Genomic DNA, 27,391 nt, shown 5'->3' with positions numbered 1-27,391 from the left:
TTCAGAGTCCAGTAGGTACCAAAGGGCGGGCAGGCAGGCTCGAGGTCAGGGCAGGCATAAATAATAAATGATAAATACACTGGGGAAAATAAGCGACACCTGGAGGGGGTGGAGACAATCACAAGGTCAGGTGAAACAGATCAGGGTGTGACACATACAATGTGAATTATAGAGCTGTGGATCTATTCTATGTGCACTATTTCTATGCTTACCGATACAATGACATCATCTGGTTGTAAGGACATCATTTGCACCCAATTCAGCCCGCTGGAGTTGTGCTACTCACTGCTAGTAGCTGGTATGGCATAGCTTGTTTGCTGTTGTTCCAGACATCTCTAGTAGTATAGTGAAGTGGCCAGGCTGAAACTTCTCTGATAGAGTACTTCACACGTGTGTTTGTGTGCGTGTGTGCACACACACAGACATTTCATAATGTAATGAGTCATTTTGTAAGGAACCACTTCCGAGTCTCAAGTCTTCCTTATTCTAAGACAAAAAGAAAGTGTGTAAACAGCCTATTGAAAATGTTAATGTTCCTTTTCCTGAACCAGAGGATTCAAATGAAAAGAGTTGAAAGAGGATGAAATGAAATGTGAGTAAACACACAGGCAGGACCTGTTCCACTTAGTCAATGAACAACAGGACTTTCCTGTTTGTGGCTTTGAATGCCATAAGAGGAAGCTGAACATAGCAGAGAGCACTCATTTCTCACATTCTCCGAGGAGAAAATGAAGGACGAGGGAGGTTTTGTTTGAAGAAAGGGTTGTTGGAGGCAGAAATAAAGGAAATGAAGGCGTTGAAGACCAGGTTGTGAAAGAAAAGGAAGCGAGAGCGAGAGCTGTTTTTGTTGAATTAACAGTGGAAGTTTTTGTTCTAGTCCGACTGAGGAGCCAGAAGAGTTAAGTGAATATTGCAGTGTTGTGTTGTGGTACAGGAAGCCTTGATGACAGCGCACTCTAGTACTGTGTAACTGCTTCATTTGTTAAGAGGTGACAACTGGTACATTTGGTTGAGAGAAAGTGTGATTGAAAGAGTGTTTGCAATGGGGGAAAGTGTGTCTATGCTGTTGAGGGTAAAAGACACACACCACGCACGCACGCACGCATATACACTGCACTGTTGGAACTAGAAACGTAAACACTTCGCTGCACCTGCGATAATATCGGCCTATTTGTGTACACGACCAATCCAATTTGATTGGATTTGACACACACACACACACACAGTCTGAGAACCCCTGTCAGAGGCCCACAACACGCCACCCCCACCCGCCCCCTGCTGCTTTTCTCCCAGTGCCCAGAGTTGGAGTCAGCTGTGCAGGCAGGAGAGCAGTGGAGACTGGCCTCTCTGGAGCTCGGTGGTTCTGGTTCTATCTCCACCCAGGCTAGCGGAATGCTAACAGAATGCTAATGATGACTTACTGTAGCTGTTATCAGGGATCATTAGGAAGAGCTCTCATACTTTATTGTACATTATGGCTTACTGTCTGTCCAGTTAATTCCAATAGTTTAGTAGTTGAGTTACACATTGCCTCTGCAGGAGATTTAGTAATGCCGATATTTCTTATATGCGATAAGAGTTGAATTACCACCAGATAATAAGAGCTAGTATGACAGGTTTTACTTTCAAGTGTATTCAATGGTACGTCAATGGCGCATGTACATTCAAGATTTACCCCAGTGTTTTACCCAAAAGGCTCAGACTTTTCTGTTTCCAACTACGCGGGCCCGAACCCATGTCTCACTGGGCCATGGCTCTGGTGGACCTGCTCTCACTTGGGGACAAAGCCAGGCCGCTGGTACTTTCAGCTGGTGTTTACATAACAATGACTATCTGTGGACTTCTCACCTTCTCACCAAGCAACTGTTTTGATGATGCAGAGGTTGTGATTCTGCTTTTCACCAGTCTTCACTGTCAGCCCTAGCTATGAAAACCCAATTTCCCTAGTATAACATAAGGGTATATATTATACACTAGTGCAACACTGGTGTTACAGTCAAAAGGCAACAATAGTGCTGTGGCCTCTGGGTGAATATTGGTTACGTGCTGAGCGCCTGGAGACCGTGGTGTTAGAATCCTCCCAGCGCCAGTCCTTCCCTCTAATCTTGGTGTGGACAGCGCAGGGCGCAGCAGGTTTCCCCGGGAGATAAGAGAGAGAGTGAGAGAGAGATGTTGCTGAGCTCCGCTTAGTCTCTGTGGAGGGCCAGGCAGTAAAGGGCAGAGAGAGAAAGAGAGAGAGCAAGACAGAGGGGAAGATATATATATATATAGTGCATTGGGGAAAGTATTCAGACCCCTTAACTTTTTCCACATTTTGTTACGTTACAGCCTTTTTCTAAAATGTATTAAATTGTTTTTTCCCTCTCGTCAATCTACACACAATACGTCACAATGACAAAGCAAAAACAGGTTTTTAGAAATGTTTACAGATATATAAAAAAAAATGATATCACATTTACATAAGTATTCAGACCCTTTACTCAGTACTTTGTTGAAGCACCTTTGGCAGCGATTGCAGCCTTGAGTCTTCTTGGGTATGATGCTACAAGCCTGGTACACCTGTATTTGGGGAGTTTCTTCAATTCTCTGCAGATCCTCTAAAGCTATGTCAGGTTGGATGGGGAGCGTTGCTGCACAACAATTTTCAGGTCTCTCCAGACATGTTCGATCTGGTTCAAGTTTGGGTTCTGGCTGGGCCACTCAAGGACCTTCAGAGACTTGTCCCGATACCACTCCTGCATTGACTTGGCTGTGTGCTTAGGGTCGTTGTCCTGTTGGAAGGTGAACCTTCGCCTCAGTCTGAAGTCCTGAGCGCTCTGGAGCAGGTTTTCATCAAGGATCTCTCTTTACTTTGCTCCGTTCATCTTTGCCTCGATCCTGACTAGTCTCCCAGTCCCTGCAGCTGAAAAACATCCCCACAGCATGGTGCTGCCACCACCATACTTCACCGTAGGGATGGTGCCAGGTTTCCTCCAGACGTGACACTTGCACATCAGGCCAAAGAGTTCAATCTTGGTTTCATCAGACCAGAAAATCTTGTTTCTCATGATCTGAGAGTCTTTAGGTGCCTTTTGGCAAACTCCAAGCGGGCTGTCATGTGCGTTTTACTAAGGAGTGGCTTCCATCTGGCCACTACCATAAAGGCCTGATTGGTGGAGTGCTGCAGAGATGGTTGTCCTTCTGGAAGGTTCTCCCATCTCCACAGAGGAACTCTAGAGCTCTGTCAGAGTGTCCATTGGGTTATTGGTCACCTCACTGACCAAGGCCCTTCTCCCCCGATTGCTCAGTTTGGCCGGGTGGCCAACTCTAGGAAGAGTCTTGGTGGTTCCAAACGTCTTCCATTTAAGAATGATGGAGGCCACTGTGTTCTTGGGGACCTTCAATGCTGCAGAATTTATTTTTTGGTACCCTTCCCCAGATCTGTGCCTCAACACAATCCGGTCTCGGAGCTCTATTCCCTCGACCTCATGGTTTGATTTTTGCTCTGCCATACACTGTCAACTGTGGGACCTTTCTAAATCATGTCCAATCAATTGAATTTACCACAATTGGAATCGAATCAAGTTGTAGAAACATCTCAAGGATGATCAATGGAAACAGGATGCACCTGACCTCAATTTCGAGTCTCATAGCAAAGGGTCTGAATACTTCTGTGAATAAGGTATTTCTGTTTCTTATGTTTAATACATTTACAAAACATTGTCATTATGAGGTATTGTGTGTAGATTGATGAGTACAAACATGTATTTAATCCATTTTAGAATAAGGCTTTAACGTAACAAAATGTGAAAAAGGCAAGGGATCTGAATACTTTCCAAAGGCACTGTATATATATATATAGAGAGAGAGAGAAGAGAGAGAGAAAAGAGAGAGAGCAGAGAGAGAGAGAGCGAGCAGGATAGACAGACAGATGGATGGGTATTTTACATCTAGACTCTGGAGGCAGTAGATGACAGACAGACCCGATCTCTTGGTTCTCAGCCGGTCCAGGCTCCGCTCACGACACGGTTCCTCTCTGATTGGTGTCCGATTGATAGATCTCCATCTGACCCCTAGGACTCCCCCCACGGCCCCCAGTAGTTCTCTCACCTTAGACGGGGGACGACGATGAATCACCAAGGTTACAGTGCCCATCTGTAGGGCTGTGTGAGCCTGGCTCATTGTGTTGACTCTGTGGGACTAGCTGTGTGGGTTTAGGACTCTGTGGCAGGTTAATGTATAACTAAATGATAACTCCCACTGCACTGACAGCTGTGGGATTAGCATGTTCACCTGAGCTCAGGTGGATTGGATATCCCGGTGCTAAAGTAAAGAGATGTTTTTACTGCTGTGAAATGGAAAATTTCCCTGGTTTTCCTGGTTTTCAGAGTACTAGGTTGTATGTCTCAAGGTAAGACATGGGTTTTCCAGGTCTTGGTGGGTTTTAGTGGTATTGCTGGCGGTGCTCGACTATGATATAACATGTTGCTGTAATCCCGTGGGTTTAATGGCTGCGTTGATATGGAGTTATCAGTACTTGTGTAGATAGGGAATCAGTCATTTCAGTGATCCATTGAAGCCCACACCTTTCAAAGCATTTGAGTTCAGCTTTGTCATTAGTGTTTGCATAAAATATTACATAAAAAGTACATTTAACTGCCATTAGGCTCACTGTATGAAAAGGGGCATTTTGTTTTGACTGCCTTTGTCTGCATTCTCTACTTGCCAACCTTGAAACCTGTGATTCAAACAATGTAGTTGATTGTGTTCCTCATCCGTTGTGCTTTTAGCATATTTCCTGAGTATGCCTTTTGACTGTCACATAGAGAGCTATGTGTTTGTTGATTGACTGTCCTTCATTATAAAGACACGAAAAGGCCAGGACAACACTGTATAAAACAATGTTTCAATGCAAGATGGATCTTCTTCCGATCAACAACTCTCAAGGCCTTTTTGTTTCTCTGTAGAGTTTTTCTTTCCATCACCTATTAAATCATTTTTTTAAATCTCATATTCTATCTAAATAATGTTTTTGACTCCTCCTTTGCTTATTTATAATATTTATAATGACTGGTATTTGCCCAGACCATTGTGTTGTTTGTGAATTTGGAAAGCAGGGTCACACAGAAAAGCTGCTTATTAACATAGGGCCTACTTAATAACACTTTTTGGGAAGGGAATCTATTTTCATAGTAGTAGGTCATATTCCGTAGAAATCTTAGACAGCTACTTTAAGTATAATGGGATCATGTGTTTATTACAACTTTACTTCCTGATCTCCACTCTCATTGAGCTCAGAGTGGTCCCTATATTGACATGAGTTATTTGAAATGTTTGATGATTATTACAATAATGATAATGCACTACATTTATTACCAATATTTAGTTGTCTGTACTTTCATTCTTTACATTTTTTACCATCATCCTGTCAATAAGAAGGCCCAACAGCAGCCCATTATTTTTCTGGAGTGACTGTTTTGAGGAAGTGGAGTAGGCTTGGTTATCTGTGTTTGTATAACATACTGTACATATGGGTGTGAGAGGGTGTAGGACTGTCCTTCCTTATGTGTTCTGCCTCAGTTCAATGAGCTCTTATTGGGAACCAGGGTGGAAATGCTGCTCGCTGGAGATGATCGCGGTGTGATAATTGTAGTTACTGGGTTTGAGTAGTTTCAGGTCACGTTCAAGGCTACATTGCAGACTGCCCAGTCAGGCATCAGATTTCTATATCACATGACGTGTTTAGCTCGTGTACCTCTCAATGTAGTCAGCCTGGAACGTAGCCTCGGTGACCAGACCTCTCTCCATGTCCATAGAAATACCCCCCAAAAAACCTTGGTCACACTTAAAAAAGGATCAGACCCTTTTTTTCCATTTTCGCCTAAATGACATACCCAAATCTAACTGCCTGTAGCTCAGGACCTGAAGCAAGGATTTGCATATTCTGTTATATTCTTGAACGGAAACACTTTGAAGTTTGTGGAAATGTTAAATTAATGTAGGAGAATATAACACATTAGATCTGGTAAAAGATAATGCAAAGAAAAAAACATACGTTTGTTTTTGTTTTTTTGGTACCATCTTTGAAATGCAAGAGAAAGGCCAATATATGACTTAGGAATCTAGGCGCAATTTAGATTTTGGCCACTAGATGGCAACAGTGTATGTGCAAAGTTTTAGACTGATCCAATTAACCATTGTATATCTGTTCAAAAGTTTGTATCAAGACTGCCCAAATGTGCCTAATTGGTTTATTAATCACTTTTCAAGTTCATAACTGTGCACTCTCCTCAAACAATAGCATGGTATTCTTTCACTGTAATAGCTACTGTAAATTGGACAGTGCAGTTAGATTAACAATAATTTAAGCTTTCTGCCAATATCAGATATGTCTATGTCCTGGGAAATGTTCTTGTTACTTACAACCTCATGCTAATCGCATAAGCCTACGTTAGCTCAACCGTCCTACGGGAGACCCACCGATCCTGTAGAGGTTAAACCATCTCACACTGGTGTTATGCTTTGTGGACATCACAAAGCCATACCTCAACCTATACCAAATAAACCCTAATTGAAAATATCCTCCATTAATTAATTTAGTGCTTATTTAGGAAATGCAGTGCACTCTACTTCTAGTGATCACATTGGTCCAGGACAATTTGATACGCTAGAACTGCATTCATTCTAACTGTATGACATTGTAGTAAAATAATCAACTCTGTTTCTCTGTTTGTTTCAGTCTGCCGAGTTCTTTGACATGCTGGAAAGGATGCAGGTAAGACTCCTCCTTCTCCTTCCTCTTTCTCTTCCTTCTCTGCTTCCTTCTCTTCTCTCTAAGTTCCCACTGCTGCTGGCATGGACGTGGTGATGAAAGCACTACACGTTCATCACTTTCTGAGATTTTAATCAAGGGTCCTCCCCTAACGAGCAGAAGGGTCCGTTATTAAGCCACGGGAGTTTGGAGGGGGAACGCGGGCCGCCCTTAATTTGAGGAGCCGAGAACACCGGGTCCAATCTCTGGTCCTGATTGAGTAATGAGCCAAACCAGACCAAGTTAACGAGCACCCTCTAAAAAAACATTGATTTCTCTGACCTGTTCTGCTGCACTGTGTCTATGGGGTTCTGGGATCTTCTGTGGGATTGGGGTTTTAGGCAGGATGGGGGCAGGAAGAGGGTGGGTGGTGGTGGCAGCTCTGCCACGCCAATTTGGGGACAGTGGGGGAGCTTTTGAAAGAAAGAGATAGAGTGAGCGGAGGAGGACAGGAGATCGATAGCGCATGATAACAAGTGGGCGAGGAGGAATGAGGACAGAGGCCACACAGGCCCGCTGCCACCTCTGAGCCAGTCCTTACCAGACCCCTCTCTGTCCCCACAGCGCCACATCGACCTGCACTACTAACTAGACTAGAGTAATCGATGGCCGAACAGTTGAAAGGCCTCTATCTGGAATGGTTGATCACAAAGCCCGTCTCAGAGGGATCGAAGATGGATGTATTAAGACAGACCCCTAGCTTTGATCTAACCCAGCGGTGTTGACAAGTAGTCCCCCACTGAGCTATAGCGGTTCCCCCATCCCCTCCACTGTCTGTCTCTCTGAGCTAGCCTGGTCCCTGATCTGTTATTGCTGTATTGCCAACTCCTATGGTCATTGTCAATACAGCACAAACAGATCTGGGACCAGGCAGCAAGCATCACTGGAGGATGAGGACCATTCAAACACATGCAGGGAGTGCTTAGATCAGGGCTGCCCAACCCTCTTCCTGGAGATCTACTGCTCTATGACTTTTCAGTCCAACCCTAATTTAACACCCCGGGTTCTACTTATTAGCTGCTCAACAAGACCTTAACCAGCTGAATCAGATATGTTAAATTAGGGTTGGACTGAAAACCTACAGGACAGTAGATCTCCAGGAAGAGTGTTGGGCAGCCCTGGCTTAGATAGATAGACAGACCAGTCTGTGCGTTGACCACTGCTTAGATAGACAGACCAGTCTGTGCGTTGACCACTGCTTAGATAGACAGACCAGTCTGTGCGTTGACCACTGCTTAGATAGACAGACCAGTCTGTGCGTTGACCACTGCTTAGATAGACAGACCAGTCTGTGCGTTGACCACTGCTTAGATAGACAGACCAGTCTGTGCGTTGACCACTGCTTAGATAGACAGACCAGTCTGTGCGTTGACCACTGCTTAGATAGACAGACCAGTCTGTACGTTGACCACTGCTTAGGTAGACAGACCAGTCTGTGCGTTGACCACTGCTTAGATAGACAGACCAGTCTGTACGTTGAACACTGCTTAGATAGACAGACCAGTCTGTACGTTGACCACTGCTTAGATAGACAGACCAGTCTGTGCGTTGAACACTGCTTAGATAGACAGACCAGTCTGTACGTTGACCACTGCTTAGGTAGACAGACCAGTCTGTGCGTTGACCACTGCTTAGATAGACAGACCAGTCTGTACGTTGACCACTGCTTAGATAGACAGACCAGTCTGTACGTTGAACACTGCTTAGATAGACAGACCAGTCTGTACGTTGACCACTGCTTAGATAGACAGACCAGTCTGTACGTTGACCACTGCTTAGATAGACAGACCAGTCTGTACGTTGACCACTGCTTAGATAGACAGACCAGTCTGTACGTTGACCACTGCTTAGATAGACAGACCAGTCTGTACGTTGACCACTGCTTAGATAGACAGACCAGTCTGTACGTTGACCACTGCTTAGATAGACAGACCAGTCTGTACGTTGACCACTGCTTAGATAGACAGACCAGTCTGTACGTTGACCACTGCTTAGATAGACAGACCAGTCTGTGCGTTGACCACTGCTTAGATAGACAGACCAGTCTGTGCGTTGACCACTGCTTAGATAGACAGACCAGTCTGTACGTTGACCACTGCTTAGATAGACAGACCAGTCTGTACGTTGACCACTGCTTAGATAGACAGACCAGTCTGTACGTTGACCACTGCTTAGATAGACAGACCAGTCTGTGCGTTGACCACTGCTTAGATAGACAGACCAGTCTGTACGTTGACCACTGCTTAGATAGACAGACCAGTCTGTACGTTGACCACTGCTTAGATAGACAGACCAGTCTGTACGTTGACCACTGCTTAGATAGACAGACCAGTCTGTACGTTGACCACTGCTTAGATAGACAGACCAGTCTGTGCGTTGACCACTGCTTAGATAGACAGACCAGTCTGTACGTTGACCACTGCTTAGATAGACAGACCAGTCTGTACGTTGACCACTGCTTAGATAGACAGACCAGTCTGTACGTTGACCACTGCTTAGATAGACAGACCAGTCTGTACGTTGACCACTGCTTAGATAGACAGACCAGTCTGTACGTTGACCACTGCTTAGATAGACAGACCAGTCTGTACGTTGACCACTGCTTAGATAGACAGACCAGTCTGTACGTTGAACACTGCTTAGATAGACAGACCAGTCTGTACGTTGACCACTGCTTAGATAGACAGACCAGTCTGTACGTTGACCACTGCTTAGATAGACAGACCAGTCTGTACGTTGACCACTGCTTAGATAGACAGACCAGTCTGTACGTTGAACACTGCTTAGATAGACAGACCAGTCTGTACGTTGACCACTGCTTAGATAGACAGACCAGTCTGTACGTTGACCACTGCTTAGATAGACAGACCAGTCTGTACGTTGAACACTGCTTAGATAGACAGACCAGTCTGTACTTTGACCACTGCTTAGGTAGACAGACCAGTCTGTACGTTGAACACTGCTTAGATAGACAGACCAGTCTGTACGTTGACCACTGCTTAGATAGACAGACCAGTCTGTACGTTGACCACTGCTTAGATAGACAGACCAGTCTGTACGTTGACCACTGCTTAGATAGACAGACCAGTCTGTGCGTTGACCACTGCTTAGATAGACAGACCAGTCTGTACGTTGACCACTGCTTAGATAGACAGACCAGTCTGTACGTTGAACACTGCTTAGATAGACAGACCAGTCTGTACGTTGACCACTGCTTAGATAGACAGACCAGTCTGTACGTTGAACACTGCTTAGATAGACAGACCAGTCTGTACGTTGAACACTGCTTAGATAGACAGACCAGTCTGTACGTTGACCACTGCTTAGATAGACAGACCAGTCTGTACGTTGAACACTGCTTAGATAGACAGACCAGTCTGTACGTTGAACACTGCTTAGATAGACAGACCAGTCTGTACGTTGACCACTGCTTAGATAGACAGACCAGTCTGTACGTTGAACACTGCTTAGATAGACAGACCAGTCTGTACGTTGACCACTGCTTAGATAGACAGACCAGTCTGTACGTTGACCACTGCTTAGATAGACAGACCAGTCTGTGCGTTGAACACTGCTTAGATAGACAGACCAGTCTGTACGTTGACCACTGCTTAGATAGACAGACCAGTCTGTGCGTTGACCACTGCTTAGATAGACAGACCAGTCTGTGCGTTGAACACTGCTTAGATAGACAGACCAGTCTGTACGTTGACCACTGCTTAGATAGACAGACCAGTCTGTACGTTGACCACTGCTTAGATAGACAGACCAGTCTGTGCATTGACCACTGCTTAGATAGACAGACCAGTCTGTACGTTGACCACTGCTTAGATAGACAGACCAGTCTGTGCGTTGACCACTGCTTAGATAGACAGACCAGTCTGTACGTTGAACACTGAAATCAATAATGGAAGGTAGGGATAAGGATGCAGTTTAATTCTAGTAAATGACTTGTGAGATTCTGTGTGTGTGGCAGGTCTTAATGGCCTTCCCACAAACATAGTACAATATACAGAGTAGTGTGTTTGTCTACCAATGAAATCAATAATGAAACGTAGGGATAAGGATGATTGAGATATGATTAAGTCTGGTAAAAGACTTGAGAGAATCTGTGTGTGTGGTAAGGATTCAGGCTTCAGAGCCTTCCCACATGCACAGAAGTCTTTCTCAACAGGTCTTTCCAGGAGATTGGTAATTGTGCAATTCAGGATGTGTCAACTAGTCATGTCGGCTTGGCTCTGCATATATTACGCAAACACTTCTTTTTACCAAGCAAATATTTTCCCTGGGTTCCACCTATCAAATGTTTACTCAGAGAATGTACAGTCCAGTATTATACGTACAGTAACGGATTTGGGAGTTGTGTAAGTCCAGGAATGATATTTTTTACCCTTGTGACCCTCCGTCCACATGCGTGACCCTGTCCAGGTCCCTAAATCTGAGGAGATGAAGCCCCACTCGCAGAGAAGCAAGGTCTGAGAAACACACACACACACACATCAGTGTCTGTGGACCTCACCGCTGGGCATGCTTCTCTGTCATGATGCGTTGACCTCGCCTCTGTCCATTCCTTCATTCATGTATTCCTTTATTTGTTTTTTTCCCATCCCTTCTTTAGTTGATTGCGATGGTGGTCATCCTCCGTGCTAAGCCTGTCAGCCACTGCAGTGGTTTCACCACTCTCTAAATGACTTGTAACACTCTCTTAAGGTCCCCTCAACCAGGAAAAAACGTAGGCTAACTTAAAATAACAAAGAGCTGTGCATAATGAATGTGATTCCCCTCAATCTCCTGGGACTATATACAGTGTAAAAACAAAGGCATGGAGATCGATTGGAGTCGATGGTGAACGTCTAGGGATGGACTGGCCAAAGGGCAATTCTGGCAAATGCTAGATGGGCTGGTCCATCTTTAGTCCATCTGTCTAAAAAAAAAAAATTGTGCAAAATTAAAGTAATAATAATAATGGGTGCCTCAAGTTTAAAAAAAAATGGGCCTCGAGGGACAAAATGGGGCAGTGTGATAGAAATACACAGGTCTATTTCTAGTCCCAGTCCGTCCCTGTGAACATCACATCACAGCAGGTTTAAAGGTCATACACCAGCTGACTGCTAACCAGCCCCAGTGACTTAATGATGAACCCAGGGGCTCATAGAGTCAACCCTGAGACTCGTATCCCTGAGATTGTCGGAAGGTTTAGACTCCTCCATTTGCCTGTTTGATTCATTTGTTTCATTGTGTTGCATCACTCATTGGAACATCAGTTGCTTCTGTGGAATAAGTCACTGTATATATGTTCACCCTGAGTTTCTGTGTTCAAGCTTGCTATAGTGACGGACCGCCTATGTTGACCTCATTGTAATGTAGTTCAAGGCCCCTGTTTGAGTTCTTTACAAACACAACCTGCCTTTCTCCCTTCCTTGAAGCAATCACTGATCTTACACAAATTGATAGGTGTGAGCAATAGTTCTATTTCATAGCATTCACCTACCCAACCTTGTCAGATCAGGGATTTCTTTACGGAAGGGAGGAAGGAAATAGGCGTTCTCTGAAGTATTTGAACAGGGCTGTAGTTATTCCAGCCTGTAAGGTTAATGATCTGTGTGTGTCTCTCCTCTCTCTGTCTGACAGGATGACTACATCCCATACCCGCGGATAGAGGACGTGAGTCAGCGCTCTGATACGATCATATCAATTGGATCAAAACACTATGCACAAACAAGCACGAACAACACAAACCCACATAAGCACGCATACAGTATGCGCACACGCACGCACGCACGCACGCACGCACGCACGCACGCACGCACGCACGCACGCACGCACGCACGCACGCATGCACACACACACACGCATGCACATACTGCTGGTCAATGTAAAACAAGGCTCAAAGAACTTTTACAGGCACATTTATGATCAAAGTTCCAAGCTCTAGGCAGTGTTCTAAGGTGCTGCATCGCGGTGCTTGAGGCGTCACTACAGACCCGGGTTCAATTCCAGGCTGTGTCACAACCAGCCGTGACCAGGAGTCCCATAGGTCGGCGCACAATTGGCCCAGTGTCGTCCGGGTTAAGGGAGGGTTTGGCCAGGGGGGGCGCCTGCAGGCTGACTTCGGTTGTAAATTGAACGCTGTTTCCTCCGACACATTGTTGCAGCTGGCTTCCGGGATAGGCGGACAGGTGTTAAGGAACGTGGTTTGGCGGGTCATGTTTCGGAGGACGCATGACTCGACCTTCACATCTCCCGAGCGCTTTGGGGCGATGCAGCGATGAGACAAGACCGTAATTGGATATGACAAAATTGGGGAGAAAAAGGGGGGTAAAATAACAAATATTTATTTATATGGCCCTATTCTTGTGGATGGTGATATTTTGGTACATAAACCCCTTGCCCCTTGGCTGTGTGGCTTAGATTCTGGAGAAGGGTAGCCCATACCCGCAGGTGATCCTGCCCCAGTTTGGGGGTTACTGGATTGAGGATGCCGAGGCGCCTGTAGGCACCCCCACCTCTTCGGAGAGCAGCTTCTGTGAGGAGGATGACGGAGGGAGTATGAGCCCTGCGGGAGGGTTCGGCTTCAGGCTGGAGTGTAACAGCACTGCCAGGGCCTACCGCAAACACTTCCTGGGCAGGGTGAGTCAAGGCCTATTTGACTTGTAGTAATAATGTGAGTGTGTGAGTGGGGGAGGAAGGGGGGTCTGCGCCTGCATGTGTGTGTTGTGTGTCTGTGTGTGTGTTTATGTTGATGTGTGTGTGTGTGTGTGTTCTCTGTAAGGGTGTGTATCTCTCTTTAAGTCTTTCTCCATTCAGTGTTTTTCCTATTTCAGGCTTAATTCTGCTCTGGGATTATGACTAAGCATGTTTTAAATATATATGCATATTCAATAGTTCAGGACTCAAACAAATTAAGAATCAGTCGTTTGGAAAAGGAACGTGTAATTGACTTAAATTATGTGGAGATCTGTGAAATATTGAGTGTAAAACCTTATTTGAGGGTGTGTAACTTCTTTAAGCTGTCTCATCATACTGTGTAGTGATTCGCTGTCTCTCTGACTCTCTTGCACTCCCTCCCTCCCTCCCGCCCTCCCTCCCTCCCGCCCTCCCTCCCGCCCTCCCTCCCTCCCTCCCTCCCTCCCTCCCTCCCTATATCTTTCTATCACTCTGCCTCTCTCTCTCTCTTCTTCAGGAGCATATGAACTACTACTGCACAGGCAGCAGTCTGGGGAACCTCATTATGTCACTGAAGCACGAGGAGGCAGAGGGCCAGGAGTTCCTCCGCATCATGCTCAGGTAACTACACTAGGGCCTGGAGTTCCTCCGAATCATGTTCAGGTAACTACAGTAGGGCTAGAAGTTCCTCCATCATGTTCAGGTAACTACAGTATGGTCAGAAATTCCTCCATAATGTTCAGGTAACTACAGTAGGGCCAGAAGTTCCTCCATCATGTTCAGGTAACTACAGTAGGGCCATAAGTTCATCCATCATGCTCAGGTAACTACAGTAGGGCCAGAAGTTCCTCCATCATGTTCAGGTAAATACAGTAGGGCCAGAAGTTCCTCCATCATGTTCAGGTAACTACAGTAGGGCCAGGAGTTCATCCATCATGTTCAGGTAACTACAGTGGGGCCAGGAGTTCCTCCATCATGCTCAGGTAACTATAGTAGGGCCAGAAGTTCATCCATCATGTTCAGGTAAATACAATAGGGCCAGAAGTTCATCCATCATGTTCAGGTAATTACAGTAGGGCCAGAAGTTCATCCATCATGCTCAGGTAACTACAGTATAGCCAGAAGTTCATCCATCATGCTCAGGTAACTACAGTAGGGCCAGAAGTTCATCCATCATGTTCAGGTAACTACAGTAGTGCCAGAAGTTCACCCATTATGCTCAGGTAACTACTGTAGGGCCAGAAGTTCATCCATCATGTTCAGGTAACTACTATAGGGCCAGGAGTTCATCCATCATGCTCAGGTAACTATAGTAGGGCCAGAAGTTCATCCATCATGCTCGGGTAACTACAGTAGGGCCAGGAGTTCCTCCATCATGTTCAGGTAACTACAGTAGGGCCAGGAGTTCCTCCATCATGTTCAGGTAACTACAGTAGGGCCAGGAGTTCATCCATCATGTTCAGGTCACTACAGTAGGGCCAGGAGTTCCTCCATCATGTTCAGGTAACTACAGTAGGGCCAGGGGTTCATCCATCATGTTCAGGTAACTACAGTAGGGCCAGGGGTTCATCCATCATGTTCAGGTAACTACAGTAGGGCCAGGAGTTCCTCCATCATGTTCAGGTAACTACAGTAGTGCCAGAAGTTCCTCCATCATGTTCAGGTAACTACAGTAGTGCCATAAGTTCACCCATTATGCTCAGGTAACTACTGTAGGGCCAGAAGTTCATCCATCATGTTCAGGTAACTACTATAGGGCCAGGAGTTCATCCATCATGTTCAGGTAACTACAGTAGGGCCAGGAGTTCATCCATCATGTTCAGGTCACTACAGTAGGGCCAGGAGTTCCTCCATCATGTTCAGGTAACTACAGTAGGGCCAGGGGTTCATCCATCATGTTCAGGTAACTACAGTAGGGCCAGGGGTTCATCCATCATGTTCAGGTAACTACAGTAGGGCCAGGAGTTCCTCCATCATGTTCAGGTAAATACAGTAGGGCTAGGGGTTCCTCCATCATGTTCAGGTAACTACAGTAGGGCCAGGAGTTCTTTCATCATGTTCAGGTAAATACAGTAGGGCCAGGGGTTCCTCCATCATGTTCAGGTCACTACAGTAGGGGCAGGGGTTCATCCATCATGTTCAGGTAAATACAGTAGGGCCAGGGGTTAATCCATCATGTTCAGGTAAATACAGTAGGGCCAGGAGTTCATACATCATGTTCAGGTAAATACAGTAGGGCCAGGAGTTCCTCCATCATGTTCAGGTAACTACAGTAGGGCCAGGAGTTCCTCCATCATGTTCAGGTAAATACAGTAGGGCCAGGAGTTCCTCCATCATGTTCAGGTAAATACAGTAGGGCCAGGAGTTCATCCATCATGTTTAGGTAACTACAGTAGGGCCAGGAGTTCCTCCATCATGTTCAGGTAACTACAGTAGGGCCAGGAGTTCCTCCATCATGTTCAGGTAACTACAGTAGGGCCAGGAGTTCCTCCATCATGTTCAGGTAACTACAGTAGGGCCAGAAGTTCCTCCATCATGTTCAGGTAAATACAGTAGGGCCAGAAGTTCCTCCATCATGTTCAGGTAACTACAGTAGGGCCAGGAGTTCATCCATCATGTTCAGGTAACTACTATAGGGCCAGGAGTTCCTCCATCATGCTCAGGTAACTATAGTAGGGCCAGAAGTTCATCCATCATGTTCAGGTAACTACAGTAGGGCCAGAAGTTCCTCCATCATGTTCAGGTAACTATAGTAGGGCCAGGAGTTCCTCCATCATGTTCAGGTAAATACAGTAGGGCCAGGAGTTCCTCCATCATGTTCAGGTAAATACAATAGGGCCAGAAGTTCATCCATCATGTTCAGGTAATTACAGTAGGGCCAGAAGTTCATCCATCATGCTCAGGTAACTACAGTAGGGCCAGAAGTTCCTCCATCATGTTCAGGTAACTACAGTAGGGCCAGGAGTTCCTCCATCATGTTCAGGTAATTACAGTAGGGCCAGAAGTTCCTCCATCATGTTCAGGTAACTACAGTAGGGCCATAAGTTCATCCATCATGCTCAGGTAACTACAGTAGGGCCAGAAGTTCATCCATCATGTTCAGGTAACTACAGTATAGCCAGAAGTTCATCCATCATGCACAGGTAACTACAGTAGGGCCAGAAGTTCATCCATCATGTTCAGGTAACTACAGTAGTGCCATAAGTTCACCCATTATGTTCAGGTAACTACTATAGGGCCAGGAGTTCATCCATCATGCTCAGGTAACTATAGTAGGGCCAGAAGTTCATCCATCATGCTCGGGTAACTACAGTAGGGCCAGAAGTTCATCCATCATGTTCAGGTAACTACAGTAGGGCCAGGAGTTCCTCCATCATGTTCAGGTAACTACAGTAGGGCCAGGAGTTCCTCCATCATGTTCAGGTAACTACAGTAGGGCCAGGAGTTCATCCATCATGTTCAGGTCACTACAGTAGGGCCAGGAGTTCATCCATCATGTTCAGGTAACTACAGTAGGGCCAGGGGTTCATCCATCATGTTCAGGTAACTACAGTAGGGCCAGGGGTTCATCCATCATGTTCAGGTAACTACAGTAGGGCCAGGAGTTCCTCCATCATGCTCAGGTAACTATAGTAGGGCCAGAAGTTCATCCATCATGCTCGGGTAACTACAGTAGGGCCAGAAGTTCATCCATCATGTTCAGGTAACTACAGTAGGGCCAGGAGTTCCTCCATCATGTTCAGGTAACTACAGTAGGGCCAGGAGTTCCTCCATCATGTTCAGGTAACTACAGTAGGGCCAGGAGTTCATCCATCATGTTCAGGTCACTACAGTAGGGCCAGGAGTTCATCCATCATGTTCAGGTAACTACAGTAGGGCCAGGGGTTCATCCATCATGTTCAGGTAACTACAGTAGGGCCAGGGGTTCATCCATCATGTTCAGGTAACTACAGTAGGGCCAGGAGTTCCTCCATCATGTTCAGGTAACTACAGTAGTGCCATAAGTTCACCCATTATGCTCAGGTAACTACTGTAGGGCCAGAAGTTCATCCATCATGTTCAGGTAACTACTATAGGGCCAGGAGTTCATCCATCATGCTCAGGTAACTATAGTAGGGCCAGAAGTTCATCCATCATGCTCGGGTAACTACAGTAGGGCCAGAAGTTCATCCATCATGTTCAGGTAACTACAGTAGGGCCAGGAGTTCCTCCATCATGTTCAGGTAACTACAGTAGGGCCAGGAGTTCCTCCATCATGTTCAGGTAACTACAGTAGGGACAGGAGTTCATCCATCATGTTCAGGTAACTACAGTAGGGCCAGGGGTTCATCCATCATGTTCAGGTAACTACAGTAGGGCCAGGAGTTCCTCCATCATGTTCAGGTAAATACAGTAGGGCTAGGGGTTCCTCCATCATGTTCAGGTAACTACAGTAGGGCCAGGAGTTCTTTCATCATGTTCAGGTAAATACAGTAGGGCCAGGGGTTCCTCCATCATGTTCAGGTCACTACAGTAGGGCCAGGGGTTAATCCATCATGTTCAGGTAAATACAGTAGGGCCAGGAGTTCATACATCATGTTCAGGTAAATACAGTAGGGCCAGGAGTTCCTCCATCATGTTCAGGTAACTACAGTAGGGCCAGGAGTTCCTCCATCATGTTCAGGTAAATACAGTAGGGCCAGGAGTTCCTCCATCATGTTCAGGTAAATACAGTAGGGCCAGGAGTTCATCCATCATGTTTAGGTAACTACAGTAGGGCCAGGAGTTCCTCCATCATGTTCAGGTAACTACAGTAGGGCCAGGAGTTCCTCCATCATGTTCAGGTAACTACAGTAGGGCCAGGAGTTCCTCCATCATGTTCAGGTAACTACAGTAGGGCCAGGAGTTCCTCCATCATGTTCAGGTAACTACAGTAGGGCCAGGAGTTCATCCATCATGTTTAGGTAAATACAGTAGGGCCAGGAGTTCCTCCATCATGTTCAGGTAACTACAGTAGGGCCAGGAGTTCATCCATCATGTTTAGGTAAATACAGTAGGGCCAGGAGTTCATCCATCATGTTCAGGTAAATACAGTAGGGCCAGGAGGTCCTCCATCATGTTCAGATAGCTTCAGTCATATAATAACATACAGTAGGGCCATGGTCTGGACCCATAGTTATAGTCACACTAACCCTACAGTACCATGTGAACATTTATTTCCAAATAGAAGTTATTTTACACTAGCCAGAACTTTCACTGTAGAAATAGGAATTATGTATTTGCGATGTGCACACAACCTACCTTCTTTAAGATGCGGTTATTGATACTGGTTTTGTGCAATCATCACCCAGGTCGAGGACAAAGACACACCATGACAGGATCTCTCTGGCAGGCCTCAACCAGCTTCCCAGTGTACCCCAGATAGCCAAGGTGAGGAGTGTTGACCTAAGCACCACCAATGCAACATGCACTCAATGTAAAGTGGCGATCTGGGTTTCAAGCATCAACAATGTGGCCAGCCCGCCACAGTGTGGGTAAACAGCTGAGGGATGGGGCTGAAGAAATGTAATGAGATCAAAATGATAGTTTTAACCATGTGTTGAAACTATGCAATGTTAGTTCACAATTACATTGTTTACAAACAATGAAGTAAAACAAGCTTTTGGGTTCTGATGCGTTAAGACAGTTGAAGTAAGCTCATGATTCATTTATACATTATATATATTAGAATTAATTGAACAGTCCAAAAAGGCATGTACCAATCCCAGATTGCCCCTTTAACCTAAAATGGTCACTATGGTTTCAAATGAATCTGTATCTGTATGTTTGTCTGTGTTTCAGCTTCTCTGCGACGATGTGACTGGCCTGAAGTTCAACCCAGTCCTGTACCCCAGAGTGAGTCTGCTCCACAGTTTCCTCTGGTTAGCTATACAGCCTGACCCTTCTGTTCTCTCTTACTGATGTGGTGTCGGCAGTGCTAAAGACAGATCTGATCCAGGAGCTGTTCATCACTTCAGAGGTCATTTGGATGATGAAGCTGCTTGTTGTGCCTCTACTCCGGGTCCTGTAGAACTCATCTGTTATTATGACAGTCTGCCCAGACTGCTCCCCCTCTCCTCCACTCCCGTCCCTTACTAGTCTCAGCTGACTGCCTTTCAAAATGGCCACAATCAACCCACAGTCGTCCTGGGTCATGTTCATTAGAGCATGCAACGTAAAATTTTTACAGCTGTAAAATGGAAATTAGCACTTTTATTGGACAAGTCCAAGTAGTCCCGCCCTGTTTTAGTCGGTTTATTTCCGTTTGGTGCCTATTGAATACAACCCTGACCTCCCCAGACGTGATAGGCATACACTACATGACCAAAAGTATGTTTCACATCTCATTCCAAAATCATGGGCATTAATATTGAGTTGGTTCCCCCTCTGCTGCTTTAACAACCTCCACTCTTCTAACAAGGCTTTCCACTAGATGTTGGAACATTGCTGCGAGGACTTGGTTCCATTCAGCCACAAGAGCATTAGTGAGGTCGGGGACTGATGTTTGGCGATTATGCCTGGCTCGCAGTCAGCATTCCAATTCATTCCAAAGGTGTTCGATGGGGTTGAGGTTAGGGCTATGTGCAGGCCAGTCAAGTTCGTCCACACCGATCTCGACAAACCCTTTCTGTACGGACCTCGCTTTGTGCATGCGGGCATTTTCATGCTGAACAGGAAAGGGCCTTTGCCAAACTGTTGCCAAAGTTGGAAGCACAGAATCATCTAGAATGTCATTGTACGCTGTAACCTTAATATTTCCCTTCACTGGAATTGAGGAGCCTGAACCATGAAAAACTTGCCCCAGACCATTATTCCTCCTCCACCAAACTTTACAGTTGGCACTATGCACTAGGCAGGTAGCTTTCATCTGGCATCCGGCCAAACTCAGAGTTGTCCATCGGACTGCCAGATGGTGAAGTGTGATTCATCACTCAAGAGAACATGTTTCCACTGATCCAGAGTCCAAGTGTGTCGAGCTTTACACCACGCCAGCTGACGCTTGGCTTTGCTCATGGTGATCTTAGGCTTGTGTGTGGCTGTTCGGCCATGGAAACCCATTTCATGAAGCTCCCTGTCGAACAGTTATTTTGCTGAGGTGTCTTCCAGAGGCAGTTTGGAAGTCGGTAGTCAGTGTTGCAACCGAGGACCGATGATTTTTTATGCACTTCAGCTTCAGCACTCAGCAGTTCCATTCTGTGAGCTTGTGTGGCCTACCACTTTGCGGACGAGCCGTTGTTGCTCCTAGACTTTTCCACTTCACAATAACAGCACTTAGAGTTGACTGGGGCAGCTCTAGCAGGGAAGGAATTTGACAGACTGACTTGTTGGAAAGGTGGGGTCCTATGACGGTGAAAGTCACTGAGCTCTTCAGTAAGGCCATTCTACTGCCAATGTTTGTCGATGGAGATTGCATGGCTGTGTGCTCGATTTTATACACCTGTCAGCAATGGGTGTGGCTGAAATAGCCAAGTCAACTAATTTGAAGGGGTGTCCACATACTTTTGTATATATAGTGTAAATGTCTGCCCGAGTCATGGAGGGACTTTATCACATAACTGGATATTATATGTACATGCACATCCTTATAAATGTTGTTGTTTTTGGTTTCAGGGCTCTCAGTTGATAGTAGGTTATGACGAACATGAAGTGAACAATACCTTTAAGTTTGGTGTCATCTACCAGAAGTTTGGTCAGGTGAGTGTGAAATGCAGGTTTTTATTGCCAATTGATGTTTCAGTTTATTCCTTATCAATCCCATGCTATTTATTTTTGCCCTGTAACCTGCATTGTGCATGGAACCCCATACGTAAACAACTCTCCCATTTAATCTTCTCCCCTCATTCCTCTCTCCTCTCATCGCTCCATCCCAGACGTCAGAGGAGGAGTTGTTTGGGAACAACGAGGAGACGCCAGCCTTCCGAGAGTTCCTCAGTGTTCTGGGAGACAACATAGAGCTGAATGACTTTAAGGGGTGAGAGGCATACAGTACCAGTAAAAAATGTGAACACACCTACTCATTCCAGGGTTTTTGTTTTTTACTATTTTCTGCATTGTAGAATGAAAGTGAAGACATCAAAACTATGAAATAACACATGAAATCACGTGGTAACGTGTTAAACCAATCAAAATATATTTTATATTTGAGATTCTTCAAAGTAGCCACCCATTGCCTTGATGACAGCTTTGCATTCTCTCAACCATCTTCATAACCTGGAATGCATTTCAATTAACAGCCTTGTTAAAAGTACACTTGTGGAATTTCTTTCCTTCTTAATGCGTTTGAGCCAATCAGTTGTGTTGTGACAAGGTAGGAGTGGTATACAGAAGATAGCCCTATTTGGACTAAGTGCATAGTATGGCAAGAACAGCTCAAATAAGCAAAGAGAAACAACAGTCCATCATTACTTTAAGACATGAAGGTCAGTCAATCCGGAAAATTTCAAGAACTTTGAAAGTTTCTTCAAGTGCAGTCGCAAAAACCATCAAGCGCTATGATGAAACTGGCTCTCATGAGGAGCGCCACAGGAAAGGAAGACCCAGAGTTACCTCTGCTGCAGAGGATAAGTTCATTACGGGGCGACAGTAAGCCTAGTGCTTAGACCGTTGGGCCAGTAACCGAAAGGTTGCTGGATCGAATCCCTGAGCTGACAAGATACACATCTGTCATTCTGCCCTTGAGCATGGCAGTTAACCCACTGTTCCCCGGGCGCCAAAGACGGGGATGTTGATTATGGCAGCCCCCCGCACTTCTCTCATTCAGAGGGGTTGGGTTAAATGCGGAAGACACATTTCAATTGAAGGCATTCAGTTGTACAACTGACTAGGTATTCCCCATTCCCATTAGAGTTAACTGCACCTCAGATTGCAGCCCAAATAAATGCTTCACAGAGTTCAAGTAACAGACACATCTTAACATCAACTGTTCAGATGAGACTGAGTGAATTGGGCCTTCACGGTCGAATTGCTGCAAAGAAACCACTACTAAAGGACACCAATAATAAGAAGAGACTTGCTTGGGCCACGAAACATGAGAAATGGACATTAGATCGGTGGAAGTCTTTCCTTTGGTCTGTCTGACGAGTTTCCGCCGTGTCTTTGTGAGACGCAGAGTAGCTGAATGGATGATCTCCGAATGTGTGGTTCCCACCGTGAAGCATGGAGGAGGAGGTGGTATGGTGTGGGGGTGCTTTGCTGGTGAATCTGTCAGTGATTTATTTAGAATTCAAGGCACATTTAACCAGCATGGCTACCACAGCATTCTGCAGCAATACGCCATCCCATCTGGTTTGGAATGGCGTTTTCCAACAGGACAATGACCCAACACACCTCCATGCTGTGTAAGGGCTAGTTGACCTAGAAAGAGAGTGATGGAGCGCTGCATCAGATGACCTGGCCTCCAAAATCACCCAACCTCAACCCAAATAAGATGGTTTGGGATGAGTTAGACAGCAGAGTGAAGGAAAAGCAGCCAACAAGTGCTCAGCATTATGTGGAAACTCCTTCAAGACCATTGGAAAAGCTTTCCAAGTGAAGCTGGTTGAGAGAATGCCAAGAGTGTGCAAAGCTGTCATCAAGGCAAAGGATTATACTTTGAAGAATCTCAAATATAAAATATATTTTGATTTGTGTAACACTTTTTTGGTTACTACATGATTCTATATGTGTTATTTCGTAGTTTTGATGTCTTCACTATCATTCTACAACGTAGAAAATAGTAAAAATAAATAAAAACCAATGAATGAGTAAGTGTCCAAACGTTTAACTGGTACTGTATATACAACTCTACTATTTCTGCTCTACTTTTGAGAGGGAGGGGGAGAGAGGGGGAGAAAGGGAAAGAGAGAGAGAGACACAGAGACAACTCTACTACTACTCCAATACTGAGAGGGACAGAGAGTTTTATTTTTATTTTTTATTTAACCTTTATTTATCTAAGTCATGTAGGTACTACTGAGAGAGAGAGTTCATGCAGAGAGAGAGGGAGAATGGAGGGAGGGAAGGAAGGATATATACTGCTACCTTGCTACCATTCATCATGAGTAGGGCCAGGAGTTTTCCCTGTCACGTGATTAGGAAATGCTCCTGGCACTACCCAATAATTGAACACCATGGTAATGCTAATCATATAGTGTTGTCGCTGTGCTCCTAGGTTCCGTGGTGGTCTGGACGTATCTCACGGTCAGACAGGCTCTGAGTCCGTCTACACCGTCTTCAGACAGAGAGAGATGATGTTCCACGTCTCCACTAAACTACCCTTCACCGAGGGAGACGTACAACAGGTACTGAACACGCTACACCACACACAGCATAGTAACCGTGGTTACAGTAGGTGTTTTGTGTGTGCGTGCGTGTGTGTCACTCATAAACACCCTCTGTTTCCTCTTCCCTCTCACCTCACACCTTTCTCTAATACTTGTGACTAATTATACTGTAGCACATACAGTCAAACAGTCCTAAGTTGTTTACAGAACACTATGCTCTTGTCCCTCAGCTCCAGAGGAAGAGGCACATAGGAAATGACATCGTGGCGGCGGTCTTCCAGGAAGACGCCACCCCCTTTGTGCCTGACATGATCGCCTCCAACTTCCTCCATGCGTATGTGCTGGTGCAGGTGGAGAACCCTGGTACTGAACACACTACATACAAGGTCAGTACTATATCGTACTATGAGCCTTACAGGCTCACTATGTGATATTTGCAAAAATATTACGGAGTGGGCCTTTAAGGCATGGATATTATGTAACCGGTGTGAAATGGCTAGCTAGTTAGTGGTGCGAGGTAGTAGCGTTTCAATCGGTGACTCGCACTGAGACCTTGAAGTAGTTGTTCGCCTTGCTCTGCATGGGCCGCGGCTTTTGTGGAGTGATAGGTGACGATGCGTCGAGAGTGACTGTTGTCGATGTGTTAAAAGGGTCTCTGTCTGTAACAGACAGGGAGAGGGACGGAAGCTACACTGTTGCAGTTACCTAAGCCAGACTCTCTATACAGAAGATGTGTGACATTAATTGCTTTGTGTCTGCAGGTGTCTGTTACAGCGAGGGAAGATGTACCTCCATTTGGCCCACCTCTCCCCAATCCAGCGGTCTTCAAGAAGGTAAGCAAGAGAGCGAATTAGAGAAAAAGATACCGTGAGATACTGAGAGAGAGAGAGAGAGAGAGAGAGAGAGAGAGAGAGAGAGAGAGAGAGAGAGAGAGAGAGAGAGAGAGAGAGAGAGAGAGAGAGAGAGAGAGAGAGAGAGAGAGAGAGAGAGAGAGAGAGAGAGAGAGAGAGAGAGAGAGAGAGAGAGAGAGAGAGGTACAGAGATTGAAGGAGAGAGAGGTACAGAGATTGAAGGAGAGAGAGGTACAGAGATTGAAGGAGAGAGAGGTACAGAGATTGAAGGAGAGAGAGGTACAGAGATTGAAGGAGAGAGAGGTACAGAGATTGAAGGAGAGAGAGGTACAGAGATTGAAGGAGAGAGAGGTACAGGGATTGAAGGAGAGAGAGAGAGAGATACAGAGATTGAAGGAGAGAGAGAGAGAGATACAGAGATTGAAGGAGAGAGAGAGAGAGATACAGTGATTGAAGGAGAGAGAGAGAGAGATACAGAGATTGAAGGAGAGAGAGAGAGAGATACAGAGATTGAAGGAGAGAGAGATACAGAGATTGAAGGAGAGAGAGATACAGAGATTGAAGGAGAGAGAGAGAGAGATACAGAGATTGAAGGAGAGAGAGAGAGAGATACAGAGATTGAAGGAGAGAGAGAGAGAGATACAGAGATTGAAGGAGAGAGAGAGAGAGAGAGAGATTGAAGGAGAGAGAGAGAGAGATACAGAGATTGAAGGAGAGAGAGATACAGAGATTGAAGGAGAGAGAGATACAGAGATTGAAGGAGAGAGAGATACAGAGATTGAAGGAGAGAGAGGTACAGAGATTGAAGGAGAGAGAGGTACAGAGATTGAAGGAGAGAGAGGTACAGAGATTGAAGGAGAGAGAGGTACAGAGATTGAAGGAGAGAGAGAGATACAGAGATTGAAGGAGAGAGAGAGATACAGAGATTGAAGGAGAGAGAGAGAGAGATACAGAGATTGAAGGAGAGAGAGAGAGAGATACAGAGATTGAAGGAGAGAGAGAGAGAGATACAGAGATTGAAGGAGAGAGAGAGAGAGATACAGAGATTGAAGGAGAGAGAGAGAGAGATACAGAGATTGAAGGAGAGAGAGAGAGAGATACAGAGATTGAAGGAGAGAGAGAGAGAGATTGAAGGAGAGAGAGAGAGAGATTGAAGGAGAGAGAGAGAGAGATTGAAGGAGAGAGAGAGAGAGATTGAAGGAGAGAGAGAGAGAGATTGAAGGAGAGAGAGAGAGAGATTGAAGGAGAGAGAGAGAGAGATTGAAGGAGAGAGAGATACAGAGATTGAAGGAGAGAGAGATACAGAGATTGAAGGAGAGAGAGATACAGAGATTGAAGGAGAGAGAGAGAGAGAGGGAGAGAGAGGGAGAGATACAGAGATTGAAGGAGAGAGAGAGAGAAATATACAGAGATTGAAGGAGAGAGAGAGAAAGATACAGAGAGAGAGAGATTGAAGGAGAGGGATAAAGATATATATATATATATATACATAGAGAGAGAGAGAGAGAGATGGAGTTAAAGTTTCCCATTGTTATTTACAGTGAAAATTTTATGAGAAACCTGCCATCATATACAGTTTATTCAGAAAGTATTCATACTCCTTGACTTATTCCTCATATTGTTGTGTAACAGCCTGAATTCAAAATTGATAAAATTATATTTTTTCACACCCATCTATCTACACACAATACCCCATTACAAAGTGAAAACATGTTTTTAGACATTTTTGAAAATGTTTTGAAAATGAAATACAGAAATATCTAATTTACATAACTATTCACACCCACGAGTGATTACATGTTAGAATCACATTTGGCAGTGATTACAGCTGTGAATCTTTCTGGGTAAGTCTCTAAGAGCTTTGCACATCTGGATTGTACAATATTTGCACATTATTCTTCTTCAAGCTCTGTTAAGTTGGTTGTTGATCATTGCTAGACAGCCATTTTCAAGTCTTGCCATACATTTTCACGTCGATTTAAGTCAAAACTGTAACTAGGCCACTCAGGAACATTCAACGTCGTCTTGGTAAGCAACTCCAGTGTATATTTGGCCTTGTGTTTTAGGTTATTGTCCTGCTGAAAGGTGAATTTGTTTTCCAGTGTCTGTTGGAAAGCAGACTGAACCAGGTTTTCCTCTAGGATTCTGTCTGTGCTTCGCTCTATTCCATTTATTTTTTATCCTAAAAAAGCAAACCCATAACATGATGCAGCCACCACCATGCTTGAAAATATGAAGAGTGGTACTCAGTGATGTGTTGTGTTGGATACGTCCCAAACATAAAAGTTTGTATAGAGGACGAAAAGGGAATTGCTTCTCCTCATTTTTTGCAGTATTACTTTAGTGCCTTGTTGCATACAGGATGCAAGTTTTGGAAAAAATATTTATACCCTAGGTGCCCTTCTTTGCCAGGAATTGGAAAACCTCCGTGGTCTTTGTGGTTGAATCTGTGTTTGAAATTCACTGCTCGGCTGAGGGACCTTACAGATAATTGTATGTGTGGGGTACAGAGATGAGGTAGTTATTCAACAATCATGTTTAACACTATTATTGTACACAGAGTCCATGCAACTTATTATGTGACTTGTTAAGCACATTTTTACTCCTGAACTTATTTAGGCTTGTCATAACAAAGACTATGAATATTTATCGACTCAAAACATTTGAGCTTTTCATTTAGAAATAATTTTTATCTAAAAACAGAATTCCACTTTGACATTATGGGGTATTTTGTGTATAGACCAGTGATACAAAATCTCAATTTAATACATTTTAAATTCAAACTGTAACACATTCTGGCGCTG

General features: G+C 45.0%; 1 protein-coding gene across 3 annotated transcripts in view; it reads left to right on the top strand.

Annotated features, from left to right (window-relative positions):
- The first annotated feature begins 674 nt into the window (after positions 1-674).
- Positions 675-27,391, top strand: part of rap1gap2a (RAP1 GTPase activating protein 2a) — a 34,501-nt gene continuing 7,784 nt past the window's right edge. For 2 of the 3 annotated variants that reach the window (XM_038961491.1, XM_038961493.1), the window contains exons 1-12: positions 675-898; positions 6,719-6,754; positions 12,422-12,454; positions 13,202-13,420; positions 13,974-14,077; positions 18,787-18,865; positions 19,277-19,330; positions 21,086-21,169; positions 21,346-21,446; positions 23,625-23,754; positions 23,967-24,122; positions 24,498-24,569. In XM_038961491.1, the coding sequence (XP_038817419.1) occupies positions 6,737-6,754; positions 12,422-12,454; positions 13,202-13,420; positions 13,974-14,077; positions 18,787-18,865; positions 19,277-19,330; positions 21,086-21,169; positions 21,346-21,446; positions 23,625-23,754; positions 23,967-24,122; positions 24,498-24,569 (1,050 nt within the window). In that variant the 5' untranslated portion in view covers positions 675-898; positions 6,719-6,736. Of the gene's footprint in view, positions 899-4,261; positions 4,391-6,718; positions 6,755-12,421; positions 12,455-13,201; positions 13,421-13,973; positions 14,078-18,786; positions 18,866-19,276; positions 19,331-21,085; positions 21,170-21,345; positions 21,447-23,624; positions 23,755-23,966; positions 24,123-24,497; positions 24,570-27,391 lie in introns of those variants that run through there. The other variant, XM_038961492.1, reaches the window with a different exon arrangement.

This window comes from Salvelinus namaycush, chromosome 23 (assembly GCF_016432855.1).
Source record: "Salvelinus namaycush isolate Seneca chromosome 23, SaNama_1.0, whole genome shotgun sequence".
Lineage (NCBI taxonomy): Eukaryota > Metazoa > Chordata > Actinopteri > Salmoniformes > Salmonidae > Salvelinus > Salvelinus namaycush.
This window is presented reverse-complemented; position numbering and strand designations above follow the sequence as displayed.